General features: G+C 38.7%; 1 protein-coding gene across 1 annotated transcript in view; it reads right to left on the bottom strand.

The window, feature by feature from the left end:
• KIAA0586 (KIAA0586 ortholog) overlaps positions 1 to 21305 on the bottom strand; it is a 137433-nt gene that overhangs the window by 55935 nt on the left and 60193 nt on the right. The window contains 11 exon segments of the mRNA XM_030558475.1: positions 1086 to 1228; positions 4445 to 4616; positions 6492 to 6538; positions 6541 to 6625; positions 9599 to 9673; positions 10655 to 10892; positions 11455 to 11680; positions 12589 to 12736; positions 14177 to 14361; positions 15051 to 15169; positions 15355 to 15548. Coding sequence (XP_030414335.1) covers positions 1086 to 1228; positions 4445 to 4616; positions 6492 to 6538; positions 6541 to 6625; positions 9599 to 9673; positions 10655 to 10892; positions 11455 to 11680; positions 12589 to 12736; positions 14177 to 14361; positions 15051 to 15169; positions 15355 to 15548 — 1632 coding nt within the window.

Below are 21305 nucleotides of genomic sequence, written 5' to 3'. Positions count from 1 at the left end.
TCTTTAAGATCACTTCCTGGAATCCTCCTCAAGGCCCATCTCTGCCACAACACTTACATAAATCAGTTAATGACTAGGCTGAAGGACAGACAGATCAGGATAGTTCACTCTTATAACAAAAAATGCAATGTATATACTACCAATGCCTTTCATATGTTGTATATTTTTATTGTAAGCTCTTTGGGGCAGGGACTGCGGCACAGAGTCATCCTGCTAGATAAATGGACTGTCCATAAGAAATGCAGAGCATGGTGGGAAGTAGATTGCAAAGAGACATGAAAACATACAGAGTTTAAGGATTATCTGAATAAAATGCTAAATCCAGTTTATCAATTACATTGTTCATGTAATAGCTGAATAAAAGAATTCACTGAGACTTCATGGGGCCATGTCTTTACATGTATTTCAGGCCCAATTCTACTTGGGGCCTTTGGATGCTACTGCACTATAACTATAAAATAATAATAGAATTTCCTGGATTTTGGCTGCACTCAGGCTCATATACTTTAGTCACCAGAATCTCTCTCCAGAGGACATGGAGGAAAAGCAGTAGCAATATCTTGCCCCCAAGACTAAAAGAAGGAAAGGTAAGGAGTAACTTGTTCTTGTAAAATCCCTGTTTTATTGTTAAGAGCTAAGACATCCACTTCAAGTGGACCCCCAGAGATATTATTTGTGACGTGTTCAATGTTGTACAAGATACAAAGTTAGTCCCTGTCCCTTGAGAAACCCATTTGCAGTGACTGATGAGCCCAGAGAAGAAACACTTACTGGAGGTTCTGGAGCCAACTAGTTAGTACAAGCTCTAAGATACTATCTACCTATCTTAGGTATCCATCACCTTATCTGAGTACTAGGCTACCACGGGTTTAGCATAGAGTGGGCCAACATATCACTGCAGGAGGATGAGGTCTCCTTGGCTGACCTGTGGTCTAGAAGAGTCTCCTGCACTGTACCTTTGCCTGCCACATCAATTTAAAAGGTAAATTTTCCTCCTGCACTTGCTCTTTTTATCTAGCTGCTCTGAATGGCAACAGAGTTCCTAACCATTTACAAGCAATGCATAAATGCTATGCATACTTTACCTCTGGAAGATCTTCTGATAGAGATGTTAGTCTGTTATTTGTTTGTGCTGTTTGAGGAGCAGGGTTTAAGAGTGGCTGAGACTCCAATTCAGCCATGCTCATTGGACCATGACTAACATCTGCAGCATCTCCAAAAAGTTCTGCTGAGATTATAAAACATAAACGTTAACGAGGAAAAAGAATCCCTGATTAAGTCCAAATTAGATCCACAGTCTCCCAACTACCAAATGTTTGTACCTAGGCTCATCAATGAGACATTCCATAATGAAGTGAATGATTCTCTCTCTACCCACTCATGTTTTCAATAAAGTTCAGACTAACAAGGTGGTGGCTCTTTTTATTTCTTTGTGTATATACCAACATCAGAGCTCTCTGTACACTGTGGTGGAATAGTAAGGGTTTTTTTTAAGTTGTTCAAGGTGAGGTTTTTTAAATTGGTATTTAGAACCCCCCAGGCCTTCCATCAGTATAAAATAATTTTAAAGCTGGTAACATTTTAGGTAATTAATAATACCCTTTTAGTTTTCCTTGATGAAAGGAGAAAGAAAAAATCTCAATGGAAGTGAGGGAAACAGTTTTATGATCTGTAGATTTCTAACATGGGTAGACCTTACTGGTGGCTCCTGAGTGGTTACAGTTCATGTCACTATGTACTTAATGAGCTTTATTCCTCTTAATGGAAAGAGAGATTGGAAAGGCTTCTTCATTAAAGTGTTTCATTTTATTGTGTGAATGAACAGAAACCTATGAATAGTAATTGGAAAAAAAAAAGTAATTTGCTATGTAATCCATACAGTTTATCACACTTGTGCAGCCTGCATGAACATTAAGCATCTTTATGAAAAGTATGCTTACAGTTCATGAACTAACTCTGTAGACCAGTTATCTTGCCAAAACTAAAACACTAGTCTGAAACCTAATTAGTGTAAAATGTTGCACTTGGGCTGAGCCTTCGTATGACATATTTCAGCCTGTGGCTAATTTTTATAGCCAAATTATTAGGCACTGGAATACAGAGATATATAATGGAAATGCTGATAGACCTTTAACTATATTATGGTGAGTCAAGTAGGCAACACTATAATTTCTAAGCTCTTGGAATTGACATCAAGTTTCTATTATATGAATAAAATCAGGTCACAAGACTGAAGATATATTTCTATGGTCTGCAGTAATCTAAGATATAACAACAACAAGTGAGTGACTCATTTTGATGTATAAGTTCAATACCTATTGTAAGAGGATATGATTGACAATTCATGTCTTTCAGTATGCACATGTAGAGTTACGCATGGAAATATATGACCCATTATAGCCAGGTGATGTAGTGGTTATTTAGTTTTACCGTTAAATATAATTCTTGTAGACTACACCACAGGCACTGAGACTGTAAGAAAAATGGCACTTAACCCTAGCTGTTGACAGACTGATGGATGGATCCACTCACACAACACATTAGGTATAGTGAGGAATTAGCTGAAAAATGGCAGCAATTCAAAAGGTGATCATCAACAGTTTAATTTTTTTCCTGGAAGAGATTATTTTAACTTGAACAGTTTCTGTGCTGTCTTTGGTAGCACTGCCAAAGCTATTAGGAAACAAGATCTTTTGTTCCTCCTTAGTACTAAAATACTGTTTAAGTCAGAAGTACGCCCCAGCTTTCCTAGGAGGTTATTTTCTTAGCAATGCTCTCTCAATAGCTTTGCTTAATGTTCAGTGGCGGTCAAAATGCTAACAGAAAGTTATAATGTATTAAAGGGATGTAAAAATAATACTGAAAATATTATCTAAAACAATAGTGCATCCCCATTTGGAATGGCGTCCACTTTAATTAAAAATGACATAGCAGAAATAGAAGTGATTCAGAGACAGACAACAAAATGGCTGCCTTAAAGAATCAATTTATCCTAGAGAACACCAATTCAAATCTGATCCAAGTCAACAATGACCAAAAGCTCTTAGCTGATAGTGATTACATGAAATGTGTGAATTGAGTCGGCATCTCTGTCCATTTCTTATTGGACAAATGTCCACAATACAAAATCATGATCCCAAAAAGAAACAGTTACTCCTCTCCTGACAGTCTCATCAGAGGTGTCAAAGTTTAAATCAACATGTAAACTGAATTATCTTCTCAACTCTAGAGAATTACTGGTCTTGTCTACACCTAAGCTTGCATTAGTATAACTACATTGATTTAGCTGAATCAGTGCAAGTTTGTATGTAGACACTCGTATTTTGGTTTCAGAATGTCAGTTTAGCCTAATCTGGTTTTAAGCCAAACCAAAGACTGCAAGGTGCTCAGGTATGATGGTGAAGGGGGCCATACAAGTACACCTCTACCCCAATATAGTCCTGTCCTCGGGAGCCAAAAAAATCTTACCGCATTATAGGTGAAACCGCGTTATATCGAACTTGCTTTGATCCGCTGGAGTGTGCAGCCCTCCCCCACCCAGAGCACTGCTTTACTGCATTATATACGAATTCATGTTATATCGAGTCGCGTTATATCAGGGTAGAGGTGTACCAGAAAGAGAGAGGGAGCAAGCAGCATGTAAAAGCTTGCACTCCCAGTACTATACCAGTTTTATGGACTTTAGCTTCAAGGACTGTTTGTTAATCTAGCACTTATGGTAACTAAATTCACCCTTAAAGAATAGAAGAGACATGACAACTAGGTTTCGTGTAAGTAAAGGACTATTTGGCACTATTCTATTAAATATTGCATAATCCTTTAGTGAATGCCACATGTCACCAACAAGATTGAAGATGTTGTTTGAGACATGCCAAAGCACTCAAACTCCACCCTGCTAAGCTGGGAAAGACACAATCCAGATTGAGGTAAAGAGAGGTGCCTTGGTTTTTAGTTACTGGAGATGGAAAACCTGGAAGCCTGATGGAATCAGTTAAGGCCATTGCCAGCATAAACGGAAAACAGACTTATAACAATTCATAAGGAACAACTAGATCACTAACTTCCCTCCATCTAACCCCTCCTCCTATGAAATGCTTCAGAGAGGAGAATATGGGCTTATTTTATCCCATTAGGAGATGTGGGTGAAACAGCAAGTGCAGCTTCACTAGAAAAATGACCAACTACTGGCAACAAATATCAAGAACACTCCCTCCTTCAATAAGTTTGAAAATGTTTTAGCCACTAATGTGGGGAAAGGCAGTTTTCAACACCTAGCAGAGACAGTATGCAAGACCCTTCATCATACTAGGTGATGTTCAACACCATGTACCAAAAATGTGCTCAACACAGTTCCAGTCTGTCTGCACTACATTCTGACACATTTTCCATCCCATCATGCTCTCCAGTAGATAATACTGAGGAAAGATCATTTTCTAGCTTATACCTGTAACCCTGTCACACTCTCCTGGTGATGGTACACGGTGGGGTCTCTGTTCAGTAACCAGCCCAGCCACCTGGTCTGTATAAACTGAATGTCCCATCAGAATACTTTCTGCTGCTCTAGTCAGTCTAGGTCTTTGGCCTTCACTAAGTTCTCCAACACTATTATCAGAATCCTAGAGAAAACAGAGAAGCACATTCAATGAATCACAACAGGTATCTTTCAAACTATGTAATACTGTTTAAATATAATATTCTTTAACATACATGTACATAGCTTTATACTATCTGTGCTGTATAAAGAAGACCACAACCTGAAAGACTGATATATGACCACAGGGTGGAATATAAGACCTACCTTTATCATTGGACTGAATCGAGCAATGGAGAAATTATTTCCTTTGTTGCTAGTTTGCCAGGAGCTGAGATGTATTGTTTTAAAGAAGAGAATCTTCAAAAAGTTAGGTATCCTTGCATCCGATGAAGTGGGTATTCACCCACGAAAGCTGATGCTCCAATACGTCTGTTGGTCTACAAGGTGCCACAGGACTCTTTGCTGCTTTTTCAAAAAGTTACTATCATAGAACTGGAAGGAACCTCAAGAGGTCATCTAGTCAAGTCCCCTGTACTCATGCCAGGACGAGTATTATCCAGACCATCCTGACAGGTGTTTGTCTAACCTGCTCTTAAAAATCTCCAGCGATGGAGATTCCACAACCTCCCTGAGCAATTTATTCCAGTGCTTAACTACCCTGACAGTTGGGAAGTTTTTCTTCATGTCCAACCTAAACCTCCATTGCTGCATTTAAACCCATTGCTTCTTGTCCTATGCTCAGAGGTTAGGGAGAAAAATTATTCTTTCTCCTTGTAACAACCTTTTATGTATGTGAAAACTTATGTCCCCCCTTAGTCTTCTCTTCTCCAGCCTAAAAAAACCCAATTGTTTCAATCTTCCCTCATGTCATGTTTTCTAGACCTTTAATCATCATGAGTATTTTGTTCCTAGAGGTAATCTCATATGCAAGACGGTATGCTTGCACTAGAGTTGCCAGAATCTGTAGAGGCATTTGTTAGCATATTGTGTGACTAGGTTGAGGACAGGGTATGAGAAGGACAAAGAAAAGCAATTGGAGCTGCATTTGTAATTACCAATGCTGACAAAAAAGTGTCACTAAGATTACAGCTGGAGTGAGAGTTGATAATACAGAATGCTCTTCAAATAGTTCATCTTCTAATCTCATTACACAAACAAAATAAAGATCAGGGACAGTTCAGGCTAAGCAAGACAGAAGAAATAAATTGGATATGTTCCAGGAAAGTCACAAAAAGCAAGAATTGAACCTAATACAGGTATTTCATGAGTTATGTGGCAGTGTCTTCCCAAGTTCTCATCTGTCTGAATATCCTTCCAACCCCAGCCAGGACTGTGCAATCAGTTCATTCATCTTTTTACTTACACAAAGTTGGCAACTGGCTGCAGACTTTTGAATTGAAAATACCTAACAGCATTACAGAAATATTACTGGTCTAAACTTTTTTAATATAGACTGATAATTATGTTTTCAGATAGCTTTTAGGTAAATAGAATGTTTTGTTGTTCTTCAGGTCAGTACAAAAGAAAGTGAGATTTAATCAAGTGTATGCAATCGTTTGTCACTATCTATTCCCTAGATCTCCCCCAAACCATCCATCTGGTCGTGACTGCCATAAACTTCTTGCCCTTCAAAATGGCCAGACAAAGCATGGCCAGATATTTCTGGAATACTTCTAAATTTTCACATAGTGGAGGCTGATATATATGATGTTACGTACAGCAAAAAAATTGATTAGAATGGAAGAGAATTTAAGTCCTTAGAAGCCTGGAGTAGAACCAGTATTCTCCACTGAAGAATTTCCTTCCGGGGCAAGAGGTTGGATAAAACTTTTAGTTTTTTCCCTAAGCAAAAGACCACTTCAAATTTTTTTAACCTTCTTTGTACCATAAAATATCATTCAGAATGCCTGGTATTTTTGTTTTAATTCCAAATAGCAATGAAAAGGAAATAAGATACCTCAGAGTGGTAAATTACTTCGTGTAAAGCAACTGGTGCCTGATTAGTTTAGCAAAAAGAGAGAGCATCGGATCTCTGTGGTATCCCCTATGGGTTCTTCTCATGACCTGTCCTTCACTGGGAGGATCGTAATCCTAAAACAAAATTAAAAACATTTTAGTAGTCAGTATCAAGGGGTAGCCGTGTTAGTCTGGATCTGTAAAAGCAGCAAAGAATCCGTGGCAAACCTTATAGACTAACAGACGTTTTGGAGCATGAGCTTTCGTGGGCGAATACCCACTTCCTCACATGCATACTGAGGAAGTGGGTATTCACCCATGAAGCTCATGCTCCAAAACGTCTGTTAGTCTATAAGGTGCCACAGGATTCTTTGCTGCTTTTAGTAGTCAGATCATCCTTAGTGTAGAGATAAACTGTACATTATTTTTATAACCGTTTCATCTTTTACTACAGTTACCGATATAAAAACATTTGTAATAAAAGTACAAACACTTCATAACAGGGAGACTGGCAGCACAGCTTCCTCTCTTTAGCAAAAGAAGGGCACAATCAATATATTAAGAGTTTTGATACACAAGATCTTAACAGTTTGAGACAGAAAAGACCTATTAGATCATAAAGTCCTATCCCCCAGCAAATGCATAATATAGCCCAGATGCAGAATCTGGTATTGAAATTATTATTAAAGCTAATGTTAAAATTATATAATACATAGGTTAAGAAAAGAGTGTCTGTACCTCTGGGTATAGTGCTTAAATTATCCAAAAGTACAAAGGTTGATTTAAAATACATAGAGAACATAGTCAGCAATAACCCAAATAGGATTAATAAATTTAACAATACAGTTTAGATATTAGCATCCAAATATTTGACTATACTTGTTCTTAGCCAAAAGGCTAAGAATGCAAAAATATACATTCAGATTCCTGAAACATTAATCTTCAGTAATTTCATGTGGATGAACACTGACATGAAAATATTTCTATTGTTTGTTTTTTTGTTCACACCAAGGCTTAAGAGGAAGACTGTCTCCATAGAAACTCTTCATTCCCAGCAGAACTGGGTAGACATGGGTAATAGAATTTTCAGCAAATTTTTACTAACCACTCCTTGCAGGTAGGTGACTGGATATTTAGCCAGTTGCATGAAACTGGCAGGACTGATAAGCCAATGTTGCCTTTACTACAGAGAACCTGGGATGGTGGAACAACAACCACAGGAAGATCGTGCAGCCAGCGAGAAACAGATACCCCTTTTTCATTGAAATAGCTAACCTGCTAGTAATTGTTTTTTTGCTCCGGATCCTGTGTGCAATTGGAGGGGTATGCCCTCACACAGACTGCTCATCAAGAGGTACTTGCTTCCACTCCCATAAATTTTTTTTTTTTTGGCTTGAATGTTATAGTACTACAGTACACATTACTAGTCTATATTCCAACATCTTCCTTCTAAAAGCCATCACACAGTCATAGAGGGAAAGTCCTAGGGTTTTCTGGGGGAAATTTGTTTAAAAAATGTTCAGCTTTTTGACTTGGAAAGTTTACAAGCCAATGGACTAAGGCAAGGGGCAGCCAAGCTGAGGCAGAAGTCAGCTAAAGCAGCTTAAAACTTCACTAATACATGTAAGAATTTAAACCTACAAGAAATTAAAAGGTGCCTCAGAATTGAAGCAGTTTAGCATGCACCCCATGTTCTAGACAGTTAAGATGTCTCAACCCTTCAAAATACAGATGCAGTGAAATGCAGCCTTTGGACATTCTCAACTTTAGGTCTACAAGACAGATTCTCTTCAAACTTGCCTTGCTTTTTATGCCCGAAAGAGACTTAAATCATAGCACAAAACAACTTTGAAGTTTCCAGTTTCAGAGATGTGAGGTATGAGTGTGTAAAATGTTGTACTGGAACGTGTGACATAAAAGAAGAAAGAGAGAAAGAAAGAGAACTGTCTCTGCAGAACCAGTCTTCGGAGTGCACCACTCGGTGATGCACACCCTAGAAATATCCAAAGAACAGCGATCACGGGGCTGTGCACATCTTCCCTTATGGATATGAACATTAGTTCACAAGGAAGATTTCAAACAGCTTTAGTGCTCTATCGTAATCATAATCATCAGGCAAGTGGTCCAGGATGGGAGACTTCAATCCCAAGTATGAAAAATTGTACCTGGTCTTCACTATCAGATTGAACAATTAGCTTCTCTCTCTCACACATGCATCCTTCCACCTCACACTCCCAACAAATTACAAACTATATAATACATATGAACAGATTAAAAATATGGAGCACAGAAGTGAGCCTAAGGAAAGGAACTCAGATCAGAGTGACAGGTACATGCAGACAAATCCCCAGAAGTCAGAGTTTTCTAAATGCTTTTGGGACTTGTGCTCAGATGTATTAAAGAACTTGCTGTGCTCTTTTTTCTTTTCTTTTTTAAAAGAAGAGTGTAATAAATTATGAGGGTGACCTGAAACAGAAATAGGAATTGTGCCAGAAAACTCACTTCTAAAATATGTTTCTACTCAGAAAAAATACAGGCAAACTCTTCCATTCTTTAAGTATGAAACTCCTTTTAAATAAGTATTTTTACTAGAGTCAACAGTGAGTAAAATAAACTTTTTTCATTTCAGTAAGTTACATGTGATGAGAAGTATCATATGACAAGGAATAATATAATGCTCTGTCATTTTGCTTAATACATCATTTAAATGGAAAAAATGAAATTTGGGTAAATAATACTGTATTTCATATAAGCTGTTTGAGTGTTAGCATGTATTACAGATTAGATGAAAAGGTTTGAGTGATTCCACTTTTAATCCAACTATGAAATCTCCAAGCAAGGCGTAGAAAAAGAGATCTCTTATACAGGAGTCTCTAAAAACTATAGTGGGTGCTACTCATGTATAATTGCCTTATGAATTAATTTGCATGAAATGTATATTTTCTCTTTGGAAGTTTGAATTCTCTTCAATATTTTATAGCTCAGCAGTCCATTTCTTTCATGAAGTTTAAATAAGTGGATAAGTTTATCAGAGGACATCTTATCTAATAAACTTCTCCAACTAAGGTACTATGCTAAATTCAATTTCCTACTCAACTATTTCCTTACCATTTCATTTGCATCATGTAGCGTGCTAGTTAAACTTTCACTGAGGTTGGAAGAGACAGTCCTCCTTCTGCTACGCTGAAAATAAAAATTGCGGGTTTTTTTTAAAGTTACAAGCAGAAAATATCCATTTTTATGACACGCAAGTTAATGCCATACTTTTCCTTGTTTGCAGTACAATGCTCTAATAAAGTTACAAATTTCTATCTATCAAACGTGTCTCACTCATAAGAACAGATTTTTAGTCACAACAAAAAACATTCTGACACTTTGGAAATGTAAAAAATGTGCCTTCATTACAATTTGTTCCTGGTACTTGTGCAAAACAGATAATCCAGCATTTCAAAAAATGCAGCCCTGCGGCCACTAGGGGCTTTTGTGCGGACGAGCCTCCTCGGCGGTGATTAAGGGGGCAAAGTCATGTTAACAAACATACAAATATCACTTTTCGCAGAAACAGACTTACTAGCTAGCAAATCTAAAAAGACAACAACACGCAAAGTACATTGTCTGTTTCTATTTTGTTTAGGGTTCAGTTAAAAAATAGAGACAACTGTACATTATTTTATTATTGATTCTGCAATAAACCCTACATAAATAAATTACAATTATTTGGACATGTACATGCGCATATTAATTTTTTTTCCTAACATTGAGTATTTTAGGAAAAATTGCCAGAGTGGCCACCAGCAAGAGTTTCACCAGCAAAAAAATTTCTTGTGAGACTCCCTTGAATAAACTAAACAAGTTCTTAGTAAGATTAATTTAAGTTAATTAGTTTAATATTATCTTCTTTCATTTATTTACAATTCATAAGCAAACACTTATTTCATTCTGAGATGAGAAAAAAACGATGAAGTATCTTACATGTGGCCCAGAAACTTGAACAGGAAGTTAAGGAGTACAGACACAGTAGACTCTCATTGTAGGCTTACCAGAAAAAAATATGAAATTGAATGCTCTTCTATTAAATTGTGAGAGTAACTCTCACATGAACAGCAAAGAAAAAACATGTCTAAACCAACCCTAAACTAAACAGATTCTTGGAAGTTAAATTACCTCTTGCAGCCACCACTGTCCATAGCTAAATAAAACCTCGCCTTCTGAGATAGGCTTGTCTGCAGTTTCTGTTTCTGTGACAGTTAGGCTGCTTTCATGTGTTGATGGGCCAGAACTAGGAGTATGCACAGGAGATGGAACCCTTGGTTCACAAGGAAGTGACTCAAAGGGTCTAACTGGTTCAGGAGAAGGTAAAATCAACATCTCTGGTTCTTCATCTTTAGCCACAGACATTACACTAAAAATGTAAGAAAATATTTTGTTACTGCACCAAAATGCACTGCACTAAATCTTAAACCAACATTGTAAAGAAATTCTAATTTACAAAACTTTTATTAAAAGAAGCAGCACAGTATTTCATGGACTGATGTGAATAAAAAATTTAAAAATAACCTTATCAATGAGCTCTAATGATCTAACTAAAAATTTGCTTATTGTCTTTTGTCATAAAGGAGTTACTTCCATTAACATAGTGGCAAAAATAGTTCCCTATTTGGTAAAACAATAACAAAAAGCACTTCAACAGAGCAAAATCTGTTACTAGTAGTTGTGACAAGAACCAGCTCACTAAATATTTTGTCAAATGCGATTACAAACAAGTATTGATAAAATCTGGAGGAGGTCCTGATTTTCTTGTACCTGTATTTAAATCAGCCTCTAATTCTATTTACTGAATTGTTTATCCCAACACTTCATGATATATACATATGGTATTTCCCTAAAGTTATTTACTATAGAGGAAAAAAAGGCAAAATTACTTGGAAGAGAAATTAGATAATATATTGATTGTTATAACTCACACAGCTCTTGGATGGAGAGTTTCTTCATTCAAAGGACTGGGTTTTTCCTCATCCAGAGGAAGCTCAGCATCACCCCATGGATTTGGCGGTTCTGGGCTTCCCATTCTTGTTGCATCAGAGCCATGTTCTGATACAGGAGGGCTTGGAGTAGTTACTCTAGGAGGTGTATCAACTGGAGTAAAAACAGGTGTGCAAATAGGAGTAGTGGCAGCTGGAATGTCAAATCCTACACAAGAAATCAATCACAAAATTCAGACTGGCAAGTAAAACAAGTAGTAATACTCAAGCAAGGTCAAGTTATTTTGTTTCATAAGACTTTCATATCTTACCTGAAAACATTCCAAGAGTTGTGGGGACTAAACTAATTTAAATAAATGGTTAGCATTTAGCAGGATTAGACAATTGCCTATAGCTTCCATTGACTTCAATGTGATTTGTGGGTGCTCAGCACTTCTGAAAGCCAAGCCAATCTATTTTGGGTGGTTAAACATGGATTTAACAACATTAGGCATAGATAAAGAAGCAAAGGTCAGCTATTTCTCTGACATGGTGAGAGGAAAAGGGACGACTCTTAGGCCACGTCCAGACTAGGAATTAAAATCGATTTTAGATACGCAACTTCAGCTACGAGAATAACGTAGCTGAAGTCGAATTTCTAAAATCGAGGTACTCACCAGTCTGGACGGCGCTGCATCGATGTCCGCGGCTCTCCGTGTCGATTCCGGAACTCCGTTCGGATTGATGGAGTTCCGGAATCGATGTAAGCGCGCTCGGGGATCGATACACCGCGTCCAGACTAGACGCGATATATCGATCCCCGAGCAATCGATTTTAACCCGCCGATGCCGCGGGTTAGTCTGGACGAGGGCCCAGAGACAATGCCAATGCAAATTCTGTCTGCTCAAGGCACACCCGATGCCCAATGGAAAACAAAAAAGCATATATTTTAAACAAATTAACTCAAACCTTTTAAACTATGTGAGTTTCCATCTGCTCTCTCAGTGGAAACACAGACTCAACAGTGGTTATTCTCAGAGATAGTATCTTTGGGGGAGAAAATATTCCATGCCATAAATTAAGTCATAGACGTCAGTACACTTGTTCCATCTCACATTTAAAGACCATTTTCGTTACCTTTTTCTGTCATTTGTTCTTGTTCCCCAACATCTCCACCAATTTCCGTCACAGATGGAGAAGAAACTGGAGTTTTTACTGGAGCTGGTTCTTTTTCAGGAAGTGGTGTATGAGGTGGTGTAGCCAATGGAGTAGACACCACAGACTCCTGAAAAAAATAAAAGAAAAAGACGTATCATTGAAAGTCCAGTAACACTGAGTGTTTTTTCCAGTTAAATATGACCTCCTGGAACTCTTCCTAGCAAGCAAGGGCACTTGAAAAACCTTTTCTAAAGATAACTTGATCAGACTCCCCAGTGTCAGAAGTCAGAAATCCTGGCTCAAGGTACAACAAGATGCCTTCATTCAGTGATCAAATGTTTCAATCTGTAGCCTGTCAGAATTAGTCATTCCTCTCTCCACCAAAAGAGGAAGCAAATTTGTCTCTACCAATAAATAACTCTTGTCTCTCCTAAGTTTGTTCAGAATTGCTGCCACCAGAGGACATCTCGGAAGAGTATAACTGAAGGTCTACACATCCTGAACAAGAAAAGTTTGGTCCTCCACTCCCTCATCCACAGAGCACTCATGGAGATGCATAACTGCAGGATAAGGCTATCCACAATTATGTTTCCCTTCCCTGAAACATAAAGAGCCACCCAATGTTTGCATAATTAGAGTCAATGGCATTTACTGCCCATTAACCAGATGCAGCAGCACTCTCTCCAACAGTACAATGAACTGGTTCTGCTTCAGTGAAGAAATTGCACATTTAGATTCACCTCTGCATCAATGCCCTGATATCCCTGGCACATCAGTGCAGATATTTCCACAACTACTTGCTTCTTATGCTATTTCCTCTGTATGCAGTGTTGCTGTAGCTGTGTTGGTCCCAGGATATTAGAGACAGGGCAGGTGAGGTAATGTCTTTTATACTGGACCAACTGCTGCTGGGGAGCGAGACAGAGAGAGAAGCTCCAGAGATTACCAGAGCTTTTCTTCAAGTCAGAAGAAGACCTGAAGAAGAGCTCTGTGTAGCTTGAAAGCTTCTCTCTTTCACCAACCGAAGTTGGTCCAATAAAAGATATTATCTCAGGCACTTTGTCTCTTTGATTCTCTTTTAGACAGAACAGACATTCTCATGACACATTGGGTCCGGAATCTCCACCACCCACAAGAAAGGATGAGGGAGCTGGTTGCAACTCCTCAAATCCTGCTCTGTCTGCCCCCAGTATAAGTGAAGAATTGTTGAGGAGCAGCTCTAACGTACACAACTGCTGTAAGGCACACTCAGTAAACTCCCTTAAATATGGATAATCAAATCCAATATTACTATTCCCCTCCTTCAGAGACCAATTTTATGTGCACAGCATTTAAAAAATAAATGTAGCAAACTTCAAAAGAACTCAAGTTTTGAAAAGTGAAATCGGTTTAAATCTTGTTACTTATTGGGACTTACTGTAACCAAGAAGCCACAATATGTTTGTTCTGATTCAGAATCACTTTTCAGTGTCTTCAGATTGTACATAACCAAAATCCTGGGATTAAAAAAATAAATCCTAACACCCTCATAACTACAACTGGAAAGAATAATAAAATTCACTCTTACTGGCAAGACTGTCGTGCTTTGAAGAACATTTGCAGCAGGAACTGCTTTCTGAGCCTCCCTGTCACCCAGCATGACGGCAATAGTCTCAGTAAGAGCTTCATTCACAAAATGACTAATCATTTCTGAGTTCACTGGCACACCAGCGCTGACAAAGAGCTGAAATCCTCCACCACCTGCTGCCTCAACTAAAAAAGAAAACACACAAAACCCAAATTCAAGTGTTACTCTTGATATGGAATGTATCATACTGCAGAGATGTAACAATATGCTTAGCAATTTGCATCTTCAAAGAACTTTACATACATTAATGATCTCTCAAGCACTCTTCTGAGAAAGTATTATTCCTTTTTTACAGATGAGGAAACTGAGGCAGATGGCTTGTCCAAGGCCGCAGAGGGAGTCAGTGTAAGGGCTGAGGTGAGACTGTGGGAGTCCCTATGTCTCTCTCTTATGTATGTTTATAAGGCAGGCATTTATTTGATATGCCTTTCTTCACAAGAGAGATAAAGACAGTCACCCTTGTAGTCTAGCAAAAAGTACAATCCTTCCATGATTTACATGGAAGGAGGTCTACCAGAATTTGGTTTGCAAAGCTGGCCCATTTGTGGAATGTTCTTTATCAATTAATCAGGGTAATTTGCTTTTATTGGCCTGATGACCCCTTTCTTCACCTCCATATGTGCACAAACACATGTCTTTTCTGTGCATTAGTTGATTAGTTTTGTACATTTAACACCTCTTATGGTTTAGACAGTTAAAACTCCCTAACCAACCTGTTAAAATAGCTTTTAGCCCAAATTTGAGATGGACAGCCTTTGGTCCCATCTGCCTTCAGGCTGGAAAGCAACTGAGAACAACTTCAGTTCCTACTTACCAATGTCAGAGGTTACAGCCTCACTCTCTTCACTGTCTGATGCACTCACACTGGGCACTCTTTCCTGCTGGACGGGGTACATCCCGCTAATAATTCGTGCCATTACTTCTTGTTCCACCCTGACAAAACAAAAACTTTTGTATTTCTACCAGCAGTCTCTGAGACAGCCAAATGGACAGCATTCTCAATATATAGGGAAAACTTAGTAAGACAAAGGGAAATAGTTAAAAAAACAAAACAAACGTGTGTTGATTATGTATTTCTTGCTGCTATTTTATTACCTTCACCCTGACAGGAAACTCACCAGCTAATCAACCTATTTTCTAAAGTTTCCCTCCTTTCAATGATTTCATCCAGAATATCAGCTGGCTGTTGAGAAGCAGGAGCAGTTGGGGGAAACGGAGGGCCATTATATTTTGGAGAAACAACTTCAGTTTGTCTATTAAATTCCAGGATTGGTTCAGACAATTCTGGGATTCTATCCTCCTCCTCCTGATCCTAGTTACAATAAAAGCAAAGAGACAGCCTTAAGGATTTTTGCGTTATAAAACAGTTACAGTTGTGTTATACTATACTATGCACATGCTTTCCTTTTACCATTTTGCAGTTAATATACAATATTTCAAGACTACCAACCCATAAATCTGTGCAGTTATAGTGGTACAGAAGTAATTACATAAAACAGGATTTAGATCTCCTGCTTGTGGTGCATGAGGCAGGAAGATAAAGGATGACTGCAATACCTTGGAAATGTACTTGCAATATTTTAACTGAAGAAACAGTGGGTGAGGTAGTATTTTATTGGACCAACCTCTGTTGGTGAAAGAGACAAGCTTTTGAGATTACACAGAGCTCTTCTTTAGATCTGGGAAGGTTCTCAGAGTGTCACAGCTAAACACAAGGTGGAACAGACAAGGAGTAAACACATGTTGCAAGAGGCTAATTAAGATGAAGCAGGCAGTTCACAGCTATACAGTCATAGGATAGGAGGAGGATTAATGAGTTACAGATTGTTGTAATGAGCCATAAATCCAATGTCTTTATTAAGTTCATGATTTTTAGCATCTAAAAGAGTTATTAATTTTAAGTTCTTGTGTTTGTCTTCTGAAGGCGTTGTGCGAGGTCAGATATGAAGTGATCATTTTGTGACAAATCTTCACCCACGGGTGATAAGGTGTTTTTTTCTTTGATCATTTTTCTGCGTGAGTTCACGCGAGAGCATAGAGATTGTCTGTTTTACCCACATAATTGCTAGTAGGGTGTGACACTGACAGACCACGTGCCAGCTCATGACAAGGCCACTAGGCCTCATTAAGCACTGAACCAGTCTGGCTCACCTGTGTGTTAGTATTGTTAAAATAGACATTAAGTTGATAAGAATGTGTATAGTGTTTAAACTTGATGAAACACCTGTAGGATGCTGCATGTATTGACCTCATTTATAATTCTCTTAGCCCAGGGGTCGACAACCTTTCAGAAGTGGTGTGCTGAGTCTTCATTTATTCACTCTAATTAAAGTTTTTGCATGCCAGTAATACATTTTAACATTTTTAGGCCTCTTTCTATAAGTCTATACATACAACAATAGTTTAGTTACATATTAAAGTAACTAAGGTTTTTTTAAATGTTTAAGAAGCTTCATTTAAAATTAAATTAAAATGCAGAGCCCCCTGACCAGTGGCCAGGACCCAGGCAGTGTGAGTGCCACTGAAAATCAGCTCACGTGCCGCCTTTGGCACGTATGCCGTAGGTTGCCTACCCCTGCTCTAGCCCATGGTATAAAGTTACACTGGGTGTTTTTCATTGTAAACCTCTGTAACTGTGTAACTCGCCAGACAAGAAAGAAGCATTAATTAGTGTAAAGTGCTGGTCCTGCACACAGGAAGGTCCACGGAAACCAAATGATGTGAAATATCAAAGGACAAAGACTTTCTGATTGCCCGCCCTCCTCCCACCTCAAACATGAAGAGGAGACAGGAGCCAACACTTGTTCCATCCGTTTGAACTCTAGGGGGAAGGAAATAAAAATCCCTGACCAGAAAGAACTGCATCACTGTGCTGCTTGGAATTTGGAGAGGGCAACATTTCTAAGCATAAGCAAGGCATCACCAAGCTACTTATCTTGGGTTACCCTGGAGGGCATATACAGCTTGCACATTACAGTACCATCTATTACATTTTGAAATCTAAGAACGTAACTCATTTGTGTATGTTTGCCTGCTTTAACCTTGTAAATAACTCTCATTTCTTCTTCCTAGTTAATAAACCTTTAGTTAGTTTAATATAGGACTGGCTACAAGCCTTGTCTTTAGTGAAAGATCTAAGGTACAACTGGCCTGGGGTAAGTGACTGGTCCTTTGGGGCTGGGAGTAACCTGAATACTGCTGTGATTTTTAGTGTAAGTGACCATCTATCACAAAGGCAGGCTTGCCTAAGTGCAAGATAGACCAGAGTGGCCAATGGGACTGTGTGTAACTCCATGTTAAGGCTGTTGTAGTGCTTGAGGAGTTCACACTTGATACCTGGTCAGTGTAATCTAAGGACAGAACACACAACCAGTTTGGGTTTTGTGCCCTGTTTCTTAACAGTCTGCCCTGAGGTTGGCACTCACGCTTGTGAGCCACTCTAGACAGCTTGACATAGGGCATTTAGTGCACTGGATGAGGTCCACCACATGTTGTGATAGGAATGTGTAGGACCCATGGATCTTGAAAGGTGTGCTGTGGGGAGTATTGATCATATGGAGATAGGTCTGCAGGTTTTGCTAATGTTGTTATGGCTCCATTACCTATCCATCAACCTCCCCCTAGAACACACCCACACCAGAACCAACTTCCTGGACACCACTATCAACTTCAGCAATAGAACTCTACAGGCAACTATATAAAAGAAACCCACGGATCACCATACCTATCTTCACAGATCTACTAAATACCCAAACACACAAGAAGCTTTTATATATAGCCAGGCATTCAAATAACACAAAATATGCTCCGAGGAGAAAGTCCTGGATACATACCTCAACATTTCTAAAACTGTCTTCACTCAAACAAGGACACTCCACCAAAGAAGTCAATTGCATCAAGGAATGGGCCAACAAAATGCCCTGAGAGAACCTGTTTCAATACAGGAAAAATAAAACCACTGACCAGATACCCATAGTTGTCACCTACCATCCCACACTGGAACCCAGGCAGGGTATTGTTAAACAATTACAACTGATGCTCAATGGGGACTACCTGAACCCCCTCTTCCGGCTTCCAAACAACCTTCTCACCTCACCCTGCTCGTCATCAGAAGCAAGCTCCTCACAGACCAGGACATACCAACTCAAAGCAGCACCAGACCCTGCCAGAACAACAGATGCAAAACCTACAGACATATCTCCACTACAGTGGTGACCAATATTGCCCACAACACATCTTTCAAGATCCAGGGGTCCTACATATGCCTATCAACATGCAGTGTACCTCATCCTGTGCACTAAATGCCGCTAAGTGGGTGAAACCAGACAATCACTACACACTTAAATGAACTCACACAGAAAAATGACAAAAGACAAAAACACCCAATCACCCATGAGCAAACACTTTTCACAAAAGGTCATTTCATATCTGATCACGCAGTCTTCATCCTCAATAGAAACTCTACGCAACACTTTCAAAGATTAGCCTGGGAACTTAGATTCATAACTCTGCTACATACCAAAAATTATGAATTTACTAAAGACACTGGATTTATGGCCCATTACAGCAATCTGTAACCCACTTATCCTCCTTCTGTCTTAGGGGTGTTAACTTTCCACTGCTTCTTGAATAGTCTCTTGCAACATGTGTTCCACTTATCTATTCCACTTTGTACTTAGCTGTGACACTCAATAACCTTTCCCAGACCTGAAGAAGAGCTCTGTGTAAGCTCGAAAGCTTGCCTCTTTCACCAACAGAAGTAGGTCCAATAAAGCTATTACCTTAGCCACCTTGTCTCTCTATATTGTGAGAACCGATATAGCTACAACAACACTGCAATATAACTGAAGTCACTTGTAATATGCATCTCAGAAATGCTGTCCCATAGCACAGATTTTCAATCTTTCCATAGATATCCATTTTCTGCAGAATTTTACACTTCTATTTAAAATAAGTTTCAATACCACCTGGCTATGAAGATACAGACCAAAATGTGAATTTATTGAGTACACTAGCATGTAAACTATAGCTCTGACAGATGTGTCGTTATCTTGGAAGCTAAATGGTAATTTAATACACACATTTATTTTTTCACTACATTATTTGCTGAAGAGTTAGAAGGGATTTCTAAGCAATGAATTGCAAGACTAAAAGGCTTAATTTTCTGACCCTGCACCCATTTTGTTTTTTGTTTCTTTGTGTTTTTGCACAAGACTCTACACAAAACCACGGCAATCATGCATATCATACAACACTGTAACGCTTAACAGAGGCACATGAAGGACCAGATCCTGCAATCTTTGTTTAGCATGCAAATTTTTTTACTTATCCAAATAGTAAGAATCATCCAGGGGTGAACACTTTTCACAAAGCGATCACTCTGTATCTGACATCTCAGCCATCATTTTCAAAGGAAATTGCACAACACTTTCAAAAGATGAGCCTGTGAACTTAATTCAAAGCTTTGTTAGGACACTAAAAATCATGGACTGAATAGAGATACTGGATTTATGGCATATTACAACAAATCTCAAACCCACTAACAAGACCCTCAGCTGGTCAGCCTGCTCTTTCCTCCCTATCATGACGGGGTGTTAAACGGTCACTCACCGTGAGAGGGCCCCTTGAACTATGTGTTAACTACTTATGCTAAACAATCTGTTCCACTTTGCATTTAGCTTGTGACACTCTGAGGCTATGTCTACACTAGCACTTTTGTTGGTATAACTTATGTCGCTTGTGGGTGTTAAAAAAACACACCACGAGAGACATTAAGTTACAGCGACAGAGTGCTGGTGTGGACAACACTTATCAGCGGGAGACGCACTCCCGCCAACATAGCTACTATCACTCGTTGGGGGTGCTTAATTATGTCAATGGAGAGCTCTCTCCCATCAGCATAGAGAAACTAGATGGGAGATCTTACAGCAGTGCAGATGCATTGTACAGATGTGCCGCTGTAAGCTCTTTAGTTTAGACATCACCTGAGTAAGTTTCCCAGTCCTGAAGAACAGCTCTGTGTATGCTTGAAAGCTTGTCTCTCTCACCAACAGAAGTTGGACCGATAGAAAATATTATCTAGTTCATTTGATCTCTCTAGTAAGGATTACTCACATGAGTAAGACCTGAAGGACTGACCCATAAGGTTATGTCTACACTGCAATAAAAAACCCAAGGCTGGTGCAAGTCAGCTGATTCACGCTTGCGAGGCTTGGGCTGCAGGGCTGTTTCATTGCAGTATAGACTTTCAGGCTTGGGCTGGGGCTCAGCTCTAGGAATCTGTGAGGTGAAGAATCCCAGAACTCAGGCTAAGAGCGAAAAGGGAGCAAGCACTTCCACCCTGATATTAAGGTTTCTCTCCCAGTCTTCCGCTCCTCTAATTTTCAAGTACTTTAAAATTGGAAAAGGTAATAAAACTCCATTCTGGGTACGTGGAAGGGAGGGGGAAAAATGTGCTGGGTTTTTAAAAAGATGCTCTCTTAAATAATGCATAACTTACAAAACAGACATATCAACTGATATTCACATTGGATTGCACCAAATAGAAATCTTACCCCAAAAATTCTCTATGCACTATTCTGTAAAATAATTTATTACATTTAAACTCAAATAAGGGTGCCAGAGCATCTTAAAATTACTCGGGATGGCTTGTGAGTTGACAAGCAATTCATTCTATTGGGTTATACGCATTCACAGCCATAATTCATTCTCACAGTGAATTTACAAATTCTTCTGTCTGGTGTTTCATTATGCATGTTCTTTCTACTGACTGCATTAACTCTTATAAATTTTCTTTTAGCTCTCCCATTTAATATAATCTTTTCTAAAGTATTAAAATGCAGACATCTGGATTAAATAAACAAGTATATGCAATAACTTTCACATGTAATAATAGCTCTGGCTAAGACTTCAGCACTTTTTCTATATTTCCAGTCACATACATAAGATTTTTAAAAAAATTTGTATTAGTATACCAATCTAAACAGGGACTTATATATTATACTCATTTTGGATAATACATAATCTTCACTGAAAATTAAATACAAAAATAATGTACAGTATTTAATTA

This window comes from Gopherus evgoodei, chromosome 4 (assembly GCF_007399415.2).
Source record: "Gopherus evgoodei ecotype Sinaloan lineage chromosome 4, rGopEvg1_v1.p, whole genome shotgun sequence".
NCBI classification, from domain to species: Eukaryota; Metazoa; Chordata; order Testudines; family Testudinidae; genus Gopherus; species Gopherus evgoodei.
This window is presented reverse-complemented; position numbering and strand designations above follow the sequence as displayed.